Source organism: Poecilia formosa, unplaced genomic scaffold (genome assembly GCF_000485575.1).
Source record: "Poecilia formosa unplaced genomic scaffold, Poecilia_formosa-5.1.2 Scaffold111, whole genome shotgun sequence".
NCBI classification, from domain to species: Eukaryota; Metazoa; Chordata; class Actinopteri; order Cyprinodontiformes; family Poeciliidae; genus Poecilia; species Poecilia formosa.
In genome coordinates this window covers 530,372-549,721 of record NW_006800050.1, presented here as the reverse complement: position 1 = coordinate 549,721, position 19,350 = coordinate 530,372, and the positions used below count along the sequence as shown (strand labels likewise).

At 41.2% G+C, this 19,350-nt stretch overlaps 1 protein-coding gene across 3 annotated transcripts in view; it reads right to left on the bottom strand.

The window, feature by feature from the left end:
• The window catches only part of adamtsl3 (ADAMTS-like 3), an 86,577-nt gene that overhangs the window by 13,074 nt on the left and 54,153 nt on the right, over positions 1 to 19,350 (bottom strand). For 2 of the 3 annotated variants that reach the window (XM_007559921.2, XM_007559919.2), the window contains exons 3-5: positions 5,530 to 5,657; positions 1,766 to 1,811; positions 1,280 to 1,516 (exon numbers count right to left, since the gene is read on the bottom strand). In XM_007559921.2, coding sequence (XP_007559983.1) covers positions 1,280 to 1,516; positions 1,766 to 1,811; positions 5,530 to 5,657 — 411 coding nt within the window. Of the gene's footprint in view, positions 1 to 1,279; positions 1,517 to 1,765; positions 1,812 to 5,529; positions 5,658 to 10,325; positions 10,409 to 19,350 lie in introns of those variants that run through there. The other variant, XM_007559920.2, reaches the window with a different exon arrangement.

Sequence of the window (19,350 nt, the reverse complement as noted above, 5' to 3'; positions counted from 1 at the left end):
TCCTCATTGGGTATTCATGTTTAAAACAGATGGCATATGATGTAATTCAGCCTTCTGTGCATTGGTCTTCTTGGATTTCTTCCTTTTTAAGATCATGTACTTGAATGCAGTGTAATCCGATGCCTTTTGAACCGCAGCGAAAATCCGTGCATGAAAAATCGACTGGTTGTTTAAGAAAGCAGTAGCCTACTATAAGCTCGAATGATGACTTCACCTGACTTAGCTCTTTTTTGTTTTCTTTTGTCCCCTCACGTGATCGCATGTTTTTTTGGGGTTCAGTTTGACATTTTGGAGGAAGAAATATGCTTCGAATGGAAGCGATGATTGAAATGAACCATAGTCACCTCAGAAGAAACACACCCTCCCATTGTCGCTTCAGAAACAAGGATATAGCTGTTTGTGACGTTATGACCCAGCCAACCATTTATCAAGCCAGCAAGAACTCCAAGGAGTTGAAGAGTGCAAAGAGTTCAGTTGCTGAAAAGAAAGTTTCTGCGTAGCCAAGAAAGTTCAGGAAGTGGAAGGACCGCCTCCTGAAGGTGATTTAACAAAGGTGTTTTGTTGTTACCAGTTGCTTGGGAATGGCAGCAGGCATGTCTGCACGGACTGTTGTGCAAAGACTTTTGGATGCTAGTCTAGTGTCAAAAATTAGCTAATTTCTCCAATAAATCTACAAAGATTGTTTGGGACGACCATAATCAGGACTGTGGAAGGAAATGGTAAATGCAATCTAAACGTTTGAAGCTCTGAAAATATTTATTATTGAACCACAGTATGTAGTGAAAGGCTTGTTAAAAGAAATAATGAAACTAAACCAGTAAATCTTGCGACTGTAGCTTTGATAAAGCTTTTCAATAGACCAGTAATGAAAAGTAAACATGTTTTTGAGAGCAAAACACTGCAGAATACCTACACCGTAATAGACCCACCCACTAGAGATTTGTGTATAATAAAGGAAAAGAAAATCAGTGGAAGCAACTGAATGCACTGGCTATTATGTCCATAATGTACAAAACGTAACAGTAAATACATACACCCTGTTGGGTCCGACATGAAAACATTTGTAACTTTTTCTTCACATGATATATGTTTGTGAATAATTAAACTCAAATTGAACAAAAGTCTTGATTTTCCTATGTCAGATTTTACTTTCTTTTGAACTTTTTTTACATGATCAACAGTCCCAGGTCCACAATTTGGATTTTAGCTAAATAAAAACAAGTAAGCCAGAGCATTTCAGGACAAAAAGTCAGTTCAGCTCTCTGATGCTTCCTCTCACCTGGCAGACTCCGCTGATGCACATGTCCAAGGACTCGGTGTAACAGCGCGTTCCGTCCAGCACTTTGGGTGCCAGCTCCACCATAAAGCCCGAGCCTTTGGCTTTGCACTTGAGCGAACAAGGATTTTCTGGGTCATTGTAAACAGGCAGCCAGTCATGGAACTGACCCTGGTGTCGCACGTCTGCATGAGCTGAACACTGCTGAGCACGAAAGTCCCCGACGTCTGGCGGACAGTCCTAACGGAGACACCGAAGAAGGTTTTAAGCTGCTTACCATGGTCATAAACAATGTGAAAAATATAACGAGGTAAATATCTGTATAGTAATGTTTTCAAGCAATGGGATAAGGTGAGCTTGGTCTGTTTTGCAACAAGATCGCAGATGACAAACTCCACTTGTGTATGAAATTTTACATTTTCAATTTCCCAATCTTCAGTTTTTTCTTTTCCAAAGTAAAAGCAGCTACATACAATGAAGGGAACTTACCACGTTACTGCATGTGCGGTACTTGATATTCTGCCCTTCGCAGGTTCTGCAAAAAAGCAAAGTTATGAAACAAACTTTAAACTAACTCAGAGAGAAATCCGCAATGCTTGGAAATCTATTATTGTATTTTATCTATCATGCAATCAATTTGTGCTTTCCAGATTTATATTTGGTCAGGTGGCCAGACTTTCACTGTCTGCACCTGATTTAGAGCTCAGTGACCTAAAAGTGGTGTGGACACGGAGATGATGAAACAATAAGTGGGCAGTGAGAGAAATGTGGGTTAAACACAAGAGTGTTATTCTTTGGATAATCTTATCCAAATGAAAATACAGAGAATTGAGTGAACCTCGGCTTTGAAGATTCTGAATAAGCTGCCATCGGTCTTGCCGTACCAGTCCATAAACAAATCGCAGCTCCATAAATTAACAGTAATATACATAGATTAGGAGAGCGGGGATAGTGGAGTCCTGCAGTCTGTGTCTGCTGAACAGATTAAAGCACTTTGGATCATGACTCCCTCCAGTCTGTGGTGGTTCTGCCCAAACTATTGAGCTCACCACTTACTGAAACGTAGGATTCCTTTCTCGTCAAGGGATGATAAACCGCTGATGGTAACAATGATAGGCCAATCACCCGAGGCCGCAGTGGAAACTGATTAGACGATATTCCTTTTGAGTTCGGAAACTTGAGAGGAATTTCACTGTCTTTGTTCCTTAACTAATCAGAAATCATGATTGGAGACAACGTCTCGGAGTTGAGACTCGCACATGAGTGAAGGGCTTGGGATTTTTTTTTTTTTTTTTGCCGTGTTATTGCAGGGAGTGGATGTGGAGCGTGTGGCATGGCAAGAACATTAGAGCCTGTGACGAATCCAGACAGTCCCCTCTGCCAAGCCAAACAGGGCCTGAACCCAAACAAGAGACTTCCAAAGACCAAGAGATGAGAGACAGGTAGCACAGATCAGTGTGGAAACTCACTCAGGGACCAGGAATATATAAACCAAACATAAAAAACGGTAAAGGCAATAAAATGAATTTCCCTTTTCATTTCCTTCTCACACTGGAATCTCCAAAGTGGAGTTTAAACAGAAGTAGGCAGAGCCAGAATCCAGGGTTCATCACGGTGTCATCACTGGTTTTGATGTCAGAATATCTGGGCTACATAGCAGGTCATTTACAGAATATGAGTCTGGTATTTTATAAATAAATGCACACAACTGGAGAGCCAATTAGCGAGAAAACCAAGATGAAGAGCTGGACTGTTTTTCCCAGGCTTGATGTTGCTCCAACTTGTCCGTTTTGCTAGTTCCTGTCATCGCAGTAAAGGCATCCCTGTTGTTTTTCTGAAGTGAAGAGGAGCACATATGAGAGGTCGATGAAAATGTCAAAGGCTTGCCCCTTTTAAATTTTATTAAACAACTCAGCAGGTGAAGTCTCGTTGGCGGTTGCTGATGCTCCAAACAATCGGTTTCTGCTCAGAATCGACAACACTTCAGATAAAACGCTGCGCAGTTCCCTTGCGTTAGTAGGGATGCGTTTTCTCTGCAATCCTTCCAAAATTATTAACCCCATAAATTTTTTTTTTTTAAATTACAGAGTATTTCCTGTAAACAAAGGGACCTGTTGACAACAAAGCTTAGGCTTTTCGAGCAGAAAAGTGTCCAGACATTTCCCATGTAGACGAGGAGATCGGGAACTTTGTCCACTCAAGCTGCAAGATGGATATGAACCATCCATTTTTAATCTCATAAAGCTTTTTCTGGCCGAATAAATGTAAAATGGAAAAACAACAACAAAAAAACAATAACCTACTTGAACCTCATGACAAATACACGCCGCATTTATTTCTTGTAACCCATAAATGCTTTGGTGTTCTGTGACGAAGAGCGCTGCATGGAATGGCCTAATGAAGGCCAGATGATTAGTGTCCTAATCACCTGCAGGGGTATTTTTGCAGTGGCAGTGAGTTGCCTGCATGGCCACTTGCGTGTGTGCGTGCGTGTGCATGTGTGAGAGTGTGTGTAAAGAAGCTGGAATTGGTCGGAGGGTGTTACAGGCCCATTTCCAGCCTCTGCTGCCAACAAAAATCGCTCACTCTCACACGGAGACACACATAAGGGGCCTTGTGCTGTTTTTTTAATGACACTGTTATATCTGCCACCCCTGGCCAGGCTACTGCTCCCTCATTCCCACACAGCAGCGGGGTGGATCCAAGGCCCATTAGCGCTAGCAACTGCCAAAGGACACATAGGTGCGTAAACAGATCCACCTGGACCCCGGCGAGCATGTCGAGCTCCTCGTACGCAATCACAGAAGGAGCCGAAACCCCAAGCACCTCTTAACACATCAACTGCTTTTACAGCCAGTAGCGCTCGGAGGTTTGCTTGACCGAAAAAAGAAAAAAATGCTGGCCGGTCACAGACATCGTGAGCTGCAGCCCTAAAAAACCTCCTGACCTCAGTGTTTACCATGATCTACAGAGGGGGTCTGGCACCTTGAGCATGAGGTTTTGACAGTCTTGTGTTTCTCAGGGCCCCGTTCTCATGTGCAGAGCGCGCTAGGGGCCATATGGTAACTCCGCTGTGACCTTAAATACGATCTGTGCTGGTTTGTCAATTTGTCTTTTACACAGTTGAGATGTTTTATGATCTCACTGGCTGCTCCTGTCATTTGGCGGCTCCCTCCTGAACACCCCGAGTGGTGAATTTTAGCAGCAAAGCTCACTGGCTACCTTTAGCAAGTGAGCAATAGATTCTGGGAACTGTAAAAACGGAGGAATGCGGTGAAGTCACTCCGCTGCTATTTCCAAGCCTATAAATGTGACAACATTTCTATGGAAAACATACCCGGTCTGTCCTTATGTCCCTTTTTCCCTTTCGTCCACCAAAGCCAGTATAGTTGCCCCTATTGCCAAGCAGAGTTAAACTCTAATCAAAGTCAGCAGCTTAGTCTGGAGTCAAAGCAAGCAGGTGACTTTGGCTAGAGGATTAAAGGACCCTGAGGCTTTTACAGTGGTGTGAAAAAGTTTGTGCCCCCCTAACGATCACTTCTGTTTCTGATGTTTTGTCACAATTTAACATGTCGGCTCAAGAATCAAATTTTAACCCGGACAACCCAACCCAGAGTAACTACAAAATGTAATCTTCAAATTATGATATAATTCATGTGAAGAAAAAGAAACTATTAAAATCAACAAATTTGAGTCACTTCCTGTGAATGAAGTTAAATTTACTTAATAAATTTTGTTAAAAGAAACTGATGGGTTAACCATTGTCGTGAATACTTGATGTAGGGGAGCTGATTGGGAGTGACACCAAATGATCGTCAATACAAATTGGTTTCTTACGCTCCAATTTTATGCATGTGTCTGGACTGAAACACTAGTGAAAGCCGTTATACATAATAATCAATATATTAGCATGATCAGTGAATCGTAATGGCTTGTCAGTTTTGAATGAAAGCAGCTGCATTGTGCATTTTGTTTAAAATTTCAAAACAAAAGTGGATAATCTCACGTTGCCCCGTAACTACCTATTTTTCAACCATTCTCTGTCGCGTGAAGTTGCCAAAAAAAAATGCACACACACAAACATATTAAAAACACAAAGATTAAGATCACAATAGGGTTACCTTTTTGATTTACCCATTTCTCTGAGGAATAATTTAACTTCCACTTGAATCAAGTACCTAGATTAGGGGTATGTTTTCCCCTGGATGAGAGATTTGGATTAGGAAAGCATAAACCAAGAGAAGCAACCCTACCTGGAGCTCAGGCATCGTCTTAATGAGTATGAGGCTCCTCCGCCACACGTACGGGAGCACTCGCTCCATGAGCCCCAGGCGTCCCACAGCGTGTCCCGATCTTCCTCCGATCGCGCCGTCCGTGAGCTCTGCACACCAGAGAAGAGTTTGTGCATGAGCAAATCGTCAGAAACGTCACTGAAAATAAAGAGGAGAGTCGTTTTTTTTTTTTTTCCGAGAATTAAAACTGTTGAGCTGCTTAGGACCTGGTGAGAGAAGTCCTTAACGAAGCCCTCATCACTCCTCTGAATTTATTTTAATGTCGATCCAAGACTCGGTCTCATAAAAGGATGCAAAACAGAAAGGTTCTCGTAGATTTTTTTTTTCTTTTTTTAAATTAACATTTAATCTGTGGAGTCACAATAATTCACAAAGAAAGGATTCAGTTAAATCGCGTTAGCTGCTGAAAGGAAAAACTTAAAAAGTCAAAGTCAGTCTTTAGATGACAAAATAGTCATTTTTTATAAAGTTCAGGCCACACTTTTGTGTCTCTCTGCTAATTGCACTGCGTTGTATTTGGCAGTGGGGTAAGGAATACCGCAGCATCACCCAAGACCAATATTATGAGGACAAGCGCACGTCTCGGATGTGAAATGACAGCCAAAAAACAGCAGATCACGTCTGTATTATCCATCTTTTCCCGTTCCAACTTTCCGCTCACAGCCCTTAACTGGACTAACCATTTGTGCTTTAAAAAAAAAAACGGGGAATTTGTGAAATAATCTGGATTATCTACGGTTGGATATAAACAACACCATCGTTTACTTTCTTGGCGTTCTTTTACAAGATTACGGAAGGAAACTCCGGCGCTACATTATTCGAAAGCCGAACTGTGAAGCTTTGGACGAATGGGTATGTAGTTTGCTTTCATTATCGAGGACAAGGAGGTTTTCGCTTTGTGAGAATATGGCCGCCTGTGCACAAGGTGGACAGATGAAACACTTGGAAAGAATTTATGAAAAAAGACTCGGCGTGAGCAAGTCTAGGCCAACAGGAACACGGCTCAGTAGGCAGGAGGTGAGAACACGCTGAATAAAACAGAGTGCCACTGAGTCGTGGTTTTCGGCCTGTCAAAAGGAGAACGGGAACACATTAAAATGTTTCCACATGGTAAAATGCTGAGGGGATTTTCCAGTGGTATTAATCCCGTAAAAAGCAGTTGAACAGGGCACAAATCTAGCATGAGGTGGTAGGTGCCTCCGATTCTAGAAACACGTGGTTCCTAGATTTCCAACAAGAAGAATTGGAGGCAGAGCTTTTAATTATCACTAGATCCCAGCTAGTGTGTGTGAGACACACACACACGCAGTCTACTTTTAACAGGCCGAAAACTTTCCTTTGGATAAAGGTTATAGTAGTTGAGGTAAACCATTCTCTGTGCTGTGTTTATGCTGCTATATCTCACAGCCATTTTCGGGTTTTTTGTGCTATATTTACAAATTTTTGCAGTCAATTTGCATCGCTTGAAGGATGAAGCCACTGATGGAGAGATTGCTGCCATTTGTTTCCCACAGAAAGTATTCCTGGCTCAGTGAACGTAGGATTAAATGAGTGTCTTTTCTAGACTGACTCGTTGACTGTGATGTCAGTGCTAATGCTAATGCTAACACCTTTCTGCATCGGCTTTATTTTTTTCAGCAGAAAGTAATCCTTGTCCAGTATTTCTGAGTTTGGGAGAGTCACTTTCCGGGACAGAGGCATTAGCAGAACCTTTTTGTAATCTTTTTTTTATATATATAGAAAAGTACTCTTAAATTAAAGTGCTTTTGCTTTTAGTTTTTCCCATTAAAATACTCCTGGGTCTGTGCCTCCGTCTGTGTCCTAAAAAGGACAGACATTTTATAAACTGTTTTTCTCTCCCATAGAAATGACCCCTGACTTTATTCTTCTGTGTTCAGTGTCTGTTTCCTGGAGAGATTCATTGATGCCAACACCAATTTGCAGTTCTGATGACAATCGATATCTATATTATGGGGAGTCAGATCCTTTAGGCTTCAGTCGCATCTCCTGTGGAACCAGCTCCCTTGAGGTAAATGCTGTTTATGCAGCTTTAGACTCCAGAACATACTAATAAAGTTTCCTCTAACCACTCTCAAATTATGCATTGTCTGCAGTTTCAGTCTCTCAATGTTTTTTTCCTCTTCATAGAAGTTGCATCTAGCCTGGCGTTGCTCTTTAGCTGTGACACTTTCCTGGAGTGTACTGGTTTAATGGAATGGGTTTTAGGATTGGCTCAGAGTTTATGTCTTTAGCTACGTTTCTCTTCTAGATGAAGCTACTAAAGGATCATTAACTCTATGTTTTCATTAAATTTCATGCATTTACTCCTGGACCAGGTCGGTATCAGGGAATGCTGCAAAATTAATGACACAATCAAATCGTCCACGGTTCTCGTTTAGGCGGAAGGACTGTTAGAAAGTCGGTGAATAAGTGCAATCAGCTGGGTCTTTAATAGTTGTTAATGCTTTTGAGCCGAGCGAGGAGGTCCTGGATTTTCTACGTGGCGTTTGCATGTTCTCCCTGTGCATGCTTGGGTTCTCCCAGGTTCTCTGGGTTCCTCCCACAGTCCCAAAACCCATGAGGGTTAGATTAGCGCTCAACTGCTCTATTTGGGGTATGAATGTGAATAGCTGTTTGTCCTGTGCGTCTCCATGCTGCCTTGTGATGGGTTGGTACCCCGCCTCTCGCCCAATGGCTGCTGGAAACAGGCATCAAGAATAAGCAGGTATAGACAACGGACGGATGGACATGGAATCTGTCAATATTACAAAAATATTTCTGCATATAAAGAGGATCATCTGAATTATAACTAAACTGAGCAAAGGTTACAATAGCTATAAAGCCACACATCTTGATTTGTAAGGAAAAGAGTTCACCCTTTGGTCTTAAGATGATTTATACTGACTGACCTGAAAGTGGAACCTGTATTTCAGCTCTCACGCACATTTCTTACGTTGAAGTCATTTCGACCTCTTTGAGCCCCTTTTCCAACAGAATGCCACTGTGTTTCGTCTACGAGGATAAATGGATCTCGCAGAGGAAAGCAGATACAACGCAATAATAGTCTGCTGGTTATTTTCTTTGGGTCCTGGTAGCAACAACAACCCTGCACTCCAGAAACAGAGCGAGGTGGCGGGGTTCACATTATTAAAAAGTGCATGGGGACTGATATAAATGCTTGTCAGCGCTGATGACGCCTGAGGAACAGCAGAGGCGGATGGCGAGACCTAAACAAAGTCAGCAGAGCATTTAGGCAAACATGTAGGCAACGGCGGCCCTTTCTCCGGGAGCCAACTATTTTAATGTTTGGATCTTGGTAAATAAACACAGGCTGTGCACTGGCCAGCCCGTTTCCTCACCACCTTAAGTCTCCTTTGAAAGGCAATCAGGGAATTTTTCACTCAATTACAAACGAAGAGCTTCGTCCGGGGGCGTGACGAGGCCGGTGAGGCGAGAGAAGGGGAAGCAGATGAAGGATGGAGGGAATAGATGAAGAGTCGTTTGGCTCACTGTGCTTCTATTGTTCTTGGTGGATACAAAGGAGGACAAGGCTTCACTTTTTGGAGAGCAGTCCCTTTGGTCCTCGGGGTTGCTAATCACTCCTAGAGCCTGCCTAAACTTTTCACTGTCACTTTTACCAGCCATGTTGCTCCGACAAACCTCCAGGTGAACCTTTACAACCAGGACAGACCTCAAGTCACTTGCTTTTATGCACGAGACGTACAACACTAATTTAGCAAACACGTTAATGCACAGAAGATTTTACATCATCATGCTTTATTCTAAAATGACGTGTCAACAATCAAAGAGGGACACATCTGTGTTAAGAAATTTTACATCAATATCTTCCATCCAAGAAACTGGACTTATTAGCTACTTTATTACCTTTTTCATTTTCTAGGCTTCCTAAAAGTCTCGCAAAAGATTTTCATCAGATTTTGGCTTTTTTTTTTTTAAACATAGAACATGTAGAATGTTGAAAAGTGGGACGCAGAAGAGGAACAAAAATAATCCACAACATATCCTTGATTTAACCGTCTTGTTTGGTAAGAAAGAGAAAGAAAATTCAAGTAGTGATTTAAGGGCGACTGAGGATTTCTGCACAGTTCCACAAGAGCCCAAATTAACACCCCACTCAGCAAAAAAATAAAAATAAAAAATATTACGTGGCTTAACAAACTTACCATACAATGATTCCTTTGAAGACTGTTTTTTCTTGGCCTAACCCTAAATCCAAAATCCAAAGAAAAACCTAAAGAAAAACTGAAGGACTATCCACTGCAACCACTTCTAAACACTGTATTTAAGAAAAGTCTGGCTCATTGGAGGCAAAATATAAGGAAATACAAAGTAAGTGAAGGCTTTTGTTCAGAACTGTATATCCAAGCTATGTGTTAAGCTGTGACAGGCGGACTCTGTTTAAGACACCTGTCAACAGCTGAGGCTAAGTACATTTTCCCTTGAAGATGGAAAACTCCTGCAACAAGGAAAAGGAAACCCGACTCTGGAGCCTTCTTCAGCAGACTGTGTAAATATACAAATTATTCCCTTTTTTTAGTCTCAAAGACATACGATATGCACACATCTGCTGAAACCTTTGTCATGCACGACTCAGAGTAAAGTAACAGAGAGCCCTAAAATCACCAAAAAAACAAAAAACCCTCATGCGATTCGGATATAAACAGGCTTCGCGGGCTATCTTATAGCAACAGCAAAGGAAATGTTCTGAAGAAAAATACAACAAATAAGTCCAGTACCAGAACAAGGAGAGCCGTCACCAGCAGCTTGCAAGCCCCCATCTCCATGTTGTCTCGGCTCTGCCCGTGTGAGTCGGATGCTTGCTGCGCTCTCCTCTCTGACTCACTGCCCGTGTCCTCGCCGCCCGCCTGCCTGCTGTGTCCGCTCTGGCTCTCAGCTGCTTTTCCTCAGGAGCAACATGTGGAGGTGGAGGGAGGGGACTGGGAGGCTGTAGGGTTTTTTTTTTTTTTGGTTTGTTTTTTTGCGCGCACTGCGCGTGGACGTTTGAGGTGGGGGGGGGACAGGGAAGTAGCCGGTGAGGAAGTGAATTTGAGCTTCACGATTCTGACACTCGGAGTCAGTCGGTGGAAACGAGGCAGATTCACTCCGTCACACTTTCATTTGATGACACTGGAGGAAAAGTACAGCTGGAAATATTAACCCTTTCATGCATGAATTATTATCCTTTGTATCAGGATTTTTTTTTTCAAATTATTTTTTTTATTTTATTAAGGGATAAAAAAGGCAGGAAAAAAATTTGTAAAAAAAAAAATATATATATTTTTTTTTTTATAGGTGATCAATTGTAATTTTCTCCAAATACAAAGTTATTTGAAAAATACATCAGTAGTATTGGTATTTAGTGGTTATCTGATGTCACAATATTAGTTTTTTTTTACCTGCAAGATTCGTCTAAGGACGGACCGGGTCGGTCGGCATGCTTTTTTGTCTGTCGGCCATATTGGATTTAACAAAAATAATTTGCAGCTGATGGCCGGTAGTTGATAATGTATTTTTGTCATGATGTATGGATAAGGTGGTGAGGAGAGACGCAGAGACCCAGGTTGTGATGAAAATGATGATGTTTAATGTTAAATGTCAACGGGACAGAACAACGGGGAGCACAACGAACACAGGACGCACGACGAGGATCCGACAAGAGACAAAGACAACAGGTGGGACTAAATACACTGGGAGGATAATCAAAGAAACGAGACACAGCTGGGATCAATCAACAGGGAAGACAGAGACTAATAAACACAGAAAAACCTCAAAATAAATACACAGAAAACACAGATCACAACAATTTTATGATGCATTCGTGTCCACTTCAGTGGTCTGTGAGCATTTATAACATAAAAATCCACAAGACGCAGAAGAAAATGGCTTTTAGACAGATCTCCACTGTAGAGACCACTATGCATGAAAGGGTTAATTCTCCATGAACTTCTTCATACTTTGTCACGTAAAAAAAATCTACATCACAGGATTTTGTTTTGGAAGCTGTAAATAGTAATTGAAAGAAACATGGTATGCATTTGGTTTCAGCCACCTTTTTTTTGATACTTTTGAATTTAGCACAAGCAAGCGTGTGTATTGTAGGTGGAGTAGAATAATACCCTGAAAAATATCGTCCCTCTTTGTGAAACATGCCAATGGCCGCATCACAACGTAGATACCACATTTTCAAGACGTTTAAAGCTTGGGTTTGAAAATATTCCCAAGCTTTCAACTTGGAAAAGCTTGAAAGCTTGGGACTTTCCATTTGGATGGATGATGTTCATCCATCCAAAATGATGGATGAATATCCAACCAAACCAAACCTGCCAGGTTTCCTAAACTTACAGGCTGGACAAGAAGAACAATAACATAAGAAGCAACACGGTATGTCTGGAGGACAGAAATGAGTCCAGCACTTCTCAAATTTGGCAAAAGAAAAAGACATTACTGAAGGAGTTCGATACAAGTCGTAGAGCAGCAGATCGTAAACTTTCCAGCTTCCGACCCACAAATGAAAAATTTAAGGGGGTCATGACCCCGACTCTTAAGCACACGAGTATTTTTAGATTAAGTAAAAACATTGTTCAATGGCAATTAAATCAGCATCAACGATAATTTTATTGGCCAACATTTTGATTTTATTTATTCGTGAATCCTGTTTTTATGGGAGATGGGGGGGTTGACATTTCTAAAATGCATATGCTGTCTCATCATCATTTTTGGTATTTAGGTTTATTTCTCAGGATCTCAGGACCTCAGACTTCCATATTTGTGATGCCAATTGGGATCCTGACCCCAGTTTTGGTAAATACTGACAGGAAACATTTTGGCCTATATGTGAATGTCTGTGTCTGCAAAGAAAATCACCCTGACTCCACCATGCTACTGTAAAACATAGCAACAGCAGCGCTGTGGAGACAATAGTCTTCAGCAGAACTATATAAACCATTTTTTAAATCTTATTTTTGTTCATGAGATTTCAGATTTCTGTCTCACAGTTTTTGATCTTTTAGCTCACTTTACACCGATTCAGTTCCTCCGCCAATCCCGTCGCGTTGGGGTTTGCCTTTCTGGCTTGAATGGTTTTTGCTCCGTCTTTTTCCAGCCTTCTTACATATTTCAACTATTTCACACACTCAAAAAAAATAAAAAAATAAAAATAAAGCGCTGTCGTGTACTCTCCTTACAAATTGGTTTATATTTCCAAGCAGGAAAAGAGACGGAGACATACATTTGGCATCGCATGTACAAATCCAGACCGTACTTTAGTCTTTCCCACCGGACTATGTGCGAGAGTCCCATGTAAATCAGATGACATGGTCTGGTCGCTGAAGCTATCAAGATAGACTTTTTTTTTTTTTTTTATGAGCTGAACGTCTGCTTCAATAGAGTCTTTCATAACATCTGGCCATTTCAGCCAGAGCGAACATGTATGCTGTGAAAGTGGGGAACGTGCCAGGTGTACCCTTGGGGGACAAACCCTCTGGTTACAGGGGAGCGGGAGTGAGGGGGGCTGGAAAGCACACGTTCAGATGGACAGCTTTTGGCTCAGAGGGGATATAGCATACAGTGAGCGGCTTTCATTTCCTTAGGCAATTGCCGGACACAAGAACTCAAATATGAAACAGAACATTCAAAATAGAGCAGTTAAATTTAGTGCCAGCCCACTGCTGCTCCTTACAAGGTAGCGAGATTTAACGGGGGGGCCTTCTGCCCGCAACGGTCCAAACACAATAAAAACGTTCCAAATCAGGAATCCCAAATAAAGCACCGCAACGTTTTAATCAATTAAGGCTGTGTGGAATGTGTGGCACTGCAAAGCAAACAGTGGGAGACCGTAATCACTACATTGGGCCGAACAGCTTAACCAATGCGCACGCACACACTTATTTTTTATTTTTTTTAATCCAGCCTTACACACAGCAGGTACAAGGCTTACTCTGTTAGATTGATAAAACGGAGGGGTCGCATGCAAATTGTGCCAGTAGGAGAGGTATCTAAAACACACACTTTACTCGCCACTTAACGTTGGTGTTAAGCCCATTTTCTCAGGTCAACACTGAGGTCACACCCTCTCCCACTGACTTAAACCATAAACTTCTGATGTTTACTTTTGCAGGAAATCCTTCTCCTATCTGCATACGTGCGACTACTGAAAATAAACTGAGGGATAGGTGATGTGTGGCCCCCGATCCCAAAAACCAAACACACGGGGAGGAAATTAATGTGTTTGACTGACACCGCTTCTCCGCCGCAGCGCTTCTGGCAGCGACTTTAGTCGGTTCAAACAATAATCTGTGAAGAAGATGAGGTGAGAAAACAAAATACACAATATAATCTGGAGTTATTTTGCTCCAGGAAGTTAAAGATATTGCGTAAGGAAGGGAAGCATGCTGGAGGTGTGGGATGACTGTGGAAATAATCATTCAAAGACAAACGCTCCAGTGTTTAAGCAGATAACTTTGCTTTGCGATTGTTTTAGTTTGGGTCTTCCTCTTATCAACTGTAAAGAAAAAGAACAGAAACTGAGAAACCAGGAGATACCAGAAAGTAGGTAGATGGACAACAAATAAAAATACATTTTAGCCAGAGTCTCTCTTTAATTTGACATCAACTAACAACATGTTTACCCAAATTTACAGTGGCTTAAATTTACCCTAAAAAGTAAGTGTGGCTACACTTGTAATTTGTGGTCATTGTTAATCTTGTGCCTTTGTTATTAATTGACAAAGTAATGGTAAACAACATCTCCAATTGAACAATAAAATGCTTTTTAATAGACATCCCATTTTCTGGATGTTAACTGACCTTTAGCATGTCTTTGTTTCCTGCTCGTTATGTGAGATGCACAATTTCCTGGTGGAAGAAATTTAAAGTTTTCCCGCTAAATGGTGAGACTGGTCAGAAACTCAAAAATCTAAAGCATAAGTTTTACATATTTATGTAAAAAAATATATATATATATATTGTATCCTGACAGCATCAATATGAAGCATAGGTGCAGTAATGATTGCATGTATTCTTCTTTTTTAAAGCATTTGGGATTAATTAATCTGATACCGAACCTTCTCGTGATGATTCTTTATTTGCTGAACGATTTGTGAGTAACTCTTTAAGATGGACAGCAGCTTTACAGTCGCCCTAACCCCCTGACCACCTAAAAATGGTGCTTACTACAGTAAGAACATCTGGAACATCTTGTTCCATGTGATGAATGACCTGAGCATTTGTAGGAGGCAAAGCCAGCACAAGCTCTTTTTGTAGACTGCCTTCATGTCAGCAGGAATACTAAGACATAAAGAAATTTTCAGTAATTTTAGAAGAAATCAATCTTCCATAAACACCAGCAGTTTTGTTTTTGAAGTTTGTGAATGTAAGAAATTGCAAACTGATTTCCAAAGGAAGCTTAAGGGCACTTTCATGATGACGTTTTTACTAAAGTTTTATTAAATTAGGAAAAGCTAAGAATATTATGAAGATGATAAAATCTTTACTGCTAGATTATTTCATGCAAGATCTTTGAAGATGGTTGGAAAAGTGTGGGAGGAAGCCAGTCATATGGATTATGCATTTCAGAATCTTGAAGCTGAAAATAAAGTGGTATGCCAAGATGTAGAACAAATAAAATGCAAATGTAGGCTTTAATTAAGCTTTTTAAAAAAACTTGACTGACCTTGTAATGCTATAACTGGGAAGCTTTGTCGGTTTTTCGTTATTTTGATCCAAACAATCCATTTAGCAGCACATCTAATGTGCTTTTAATTTAAATCTGTCCATTTCTGTAAAATATGCAGTACTGCAAATAATATCAAATTCACAGGAAGTAAAAAAAAGCAACTTAAAACATCCCCTAACACAAAAAGGACACGTACAAATAAATCTAATTTGAGCGAAAGGAGAGCAGATGGAAGAAAAACCTGCTTAACGAGGTCAATGGACTTCCAGTGTGGATGTGAATGTTTCTATGCATCTGTGTGGGTCTTGAAAAAGCATTTCGTATAGTACCAAGAAACAAACACTGGTACCGGGTTAGGAAATAAAGTGTAGGGTGGCGCAGCAGGACATATACGAGCATATAGTGGTGAGGCGTGGGATATGATTGACATATAAGGTTAGATTAAATTAAATTTCAACTTATAAAATACTGACTCAGCTCCGAGTCCCTTCTTGTTTGCAGTTGTGATGGACAGGTTAACAGATGAGGCTACGCTGTTTGCAGATGACATTGTGATTTTGATAATTGTGTTATGAGAGTCTGGAGAGTGAGAAAGATTTTTAAAAGCGATTAAATGGAGGCAAGAAGAAGTACAACAAAATTCAAGTAGCTACACAAAACTTTGTTTTTGACTTTTATTTAGAGAACAGGATAGAAACCCATACACTAAGCATTCAGCTTTTTGCACAAAGGAAGGAACCCAATCCGTCATAAAAGCTTGGAAAACATGGCAACGTCAAACATCACTCATCATGGCAGAGAAACTCTCTCTGGCTTAATGTTTCTTAGTTCTCCCAGGTTTGCTTTCCAGGCAGCAGAGGTTTGGCCGACTCCTTTGTCTTCTCCTCTGTACGTTAAAGAAGGGTCAAATTAAAAGGTCTCCACATTATGAGGTCACGACCCAAGTTAACAGTCTCAGAGTTCTCAGAAAGAGAGACAAATGAAGCTAAAGTTACTGACGACCGGCGTTGAGGTGCACTCAAGAGCCCGAAACATTGGCTCCCACGGAGAGATTTAAATGATTCAAGCGGGATAAACGTTAGCCTCTCACCACCCGCGCATACTATACGAGACCTACATGTGTTCTCGTCTTGATTTACGCCAAAGTTGCCGTTTAAAAAAAAACTCGCCGGGTCGCAGTATAAAATGTTTTACCAGGGCAAGGATTTTACGAGTTGCAGCTGAAAACCAACCACATTTCCTCTCCTTGACCAAAAAAAAAAAAAGGGATTAAAAGCTAGATGTACTTCTGTGACAGTCAGCTAGAAACAATTCCAGCACTGATGGAAGAGGCAAAAAGTTAGATTTAGAAAAGAAAAACGTGAAAACATTTCCTCTATTCATCACTGTTTCTAGGATCTAACTTTTAGCCTTCACCTCCTCCGCACCCCTATAAAGCAGATGTTTCCTTTTATTATTCTTCATCCTCATTGTTTATGAGGGGTGCTCTGTTGGATCGCTGTGTCTCGCAAGTGATGGGAACATTTCCTTTACTAATTTGTGGGCGGGAGGACGAATAGCGCTACACGTACGAGGAAAACGATCTGCTCAGGGGAAAGACCGATATCCCAGCGTGGCCGTTACGGACGAAGTCAAGATCTTATTTAACTTTGTCGGTGTTGCAGAGGAGACATTTATCCTACCTGGACTTTGGTCCCTGAACATTTAAAGTGCAGACGAAGATGAAATGATTCACTTCTCGAGTGCATAAGGCACTGCTCTGGAACAACTCATTAGCTTATGCTGGATGGCTGACATTGGCTTAAACATCAACCGATAAATAAACTGCGGCCAACGAATATGCAACATGGAGTAGTTTGCTGAAAGGTAAATTAATCCTAAAACAGATATAGGCAGATTCCCAACACTAAGCACACCTCTGAGGAAAGAAGCTAGTTTTACAGATTATAAACCAAAGTATTGGGCAAGTTGGAATTTTTGCCAAACAAATAAAAAGATAGACAGAAAATTTCATTTTATAGAGTAGAGAATAAATGTAAGTTTGCATCAATCAATTCATTGACTAAGGAATCAACTAGTAAATCAGCCAACATGTCAGTTCATAAATTCATCCCATTCACATGTTTATCGGCTCATCAGTCCATCTTCAAACCCAGCTGCCCATTCATCATCCATCCGTTCGTCCAGATGGAACAAACGGTGAAAGGCATTTTGAGACGGCTTCAAGAAACAACGAACAAATTTATAGCCGCTCTGGTCAGTTTTGGGTCAACGCCGACTTCTGTTCCCACTGCGATACGCCTGAACAACTTCCAAAGGCATGCTTAGACATCCTGAGAAGATGCCCAAACCGCCTCAGAGGACTCTTCTTCAGCCACTCCAGAGTTTCTCACCAAATCACCCGGACAGCCAAGCACTGTCAAAGTTACTGCAGAACAAGCCTGGAGTTTTCCACACCGGTGTCCCGACTTGACACCACGACCACTTCCAAACAGGAATGGACTTTTATCCCGTGACATTACTTCTTTGAAATAACTGCAGTCTGAGTCGACAGCGTAAAACGCATTTCCAAGCCAAAAGTCGCTTGTAAAAAAAAAGGGGGGGAAAGATTGAACCTTGTTACTCCCATTTTCCATGATGAGTTCTTGTCAGTTAACCCCTTTCCTCTTTCTTGCGTTTGTTGTTCTGGTTGTTTTATACTCAACTTCTTTTGGTAACGCAGTGGTGAGGATATTTCATATCGACCGTTTGCGAGTACCTGCTGTACATTTTGTACTTCCTTTGGCAGCCAATAAAGTATTTCTCTGTGTTTTTACTCGCAGCGTACTGAAAGGAAATTTGGTTATATAAGCGCTATAAACATTATCTACCAGCAGGAGGTCACTTGGAGGTACTTGGATTCAGAATGTGCCGTTTTATGAGTCAACTGGACCAAAATAAATGCAACAAGACTCTAATTCAGATAATGGAATACACCTAGATTAAACTACCTGTTGGAACCGTGACAATTTATTTCCACAGTTCATGAAAAGAACTCACTGCATCAAAAACAAAAAAAATCAGTGGGTACCATTATCAATAGACGAATAAAACATGGTACAACAATAGAGAAAGAGGGAAAGAAATGTCAACTCATCAGAATAAAGTTGGTGTGCAGACCAGCAAAGGGTGATCTCATAAGAGCTTCTGCTTTGGTAGAAAATAGTTGATTTGCCCCTTTAAAGTGTAAACAGCACTCTACAGCCGGAGAAACGAGTTGCTGAGTGTGAATATGCATATCTAATGGATTTCAAGAAAATTCTCACAAAAAAAAAAATCTCAAAATCTTGGTTCAAAAGTTCACACATCTGCTGTGTGAACTTTGAAATAAACCTATATTTCTGGAAAAAATACACGCCTGATAATCATTTAAAAATCTTTAAACATATTTAGCTAATTCTACAAGAAGATGCATCGATAATCAGCAGAAAGAACGTAACATTGTCCGCTACAATAATTACAGCGTCATATTTCACAATAAACGTTTGAACTCTTTATAGTGACATAATGAGAAAGCCAGTAACCACAATGTGCTCCCACCTGAGTATTTCCCTGCAGCTCCACCAGCCTCCGCAGTGCAGGGCAGAGCGGGGATACGCCACGCAATTAAGAATCAGCAGTGACATTTACTGCTTCCTCAAACCGCCGCTCACATGTTCTCAGCACCGAGCTTTCCCTCCCCCTCCCATCAGCAAATGTTTTAGCAGCTTTTCCTGTGAACGCTCGGGCTGACCCGTCAGGGTTTCACTGCTACAGGAACTCCACCACACCTGATCCCAATCCCACATACTCCACACCCCTTCACTCACCCATCAGAGCAACTCTGACCTTTTTTTAAAGAGGAAGGGAGGGGTATAAATTAGGCACGTAAAGTGGCTGGAGTCAGTTGTTCTGGACCTCCATGGTGGGCTGCAAGGGGGAAAAAGAAAAGTCTGGGTCCTCCATTCAGATCTGGAAGCACACAAAGCAGCAGCATAACTTATTTATGGACAAGCCAAGACCAAATGAATCCCTTGTGCTTTGACGAACAGACCACACTGCTGCCTTGT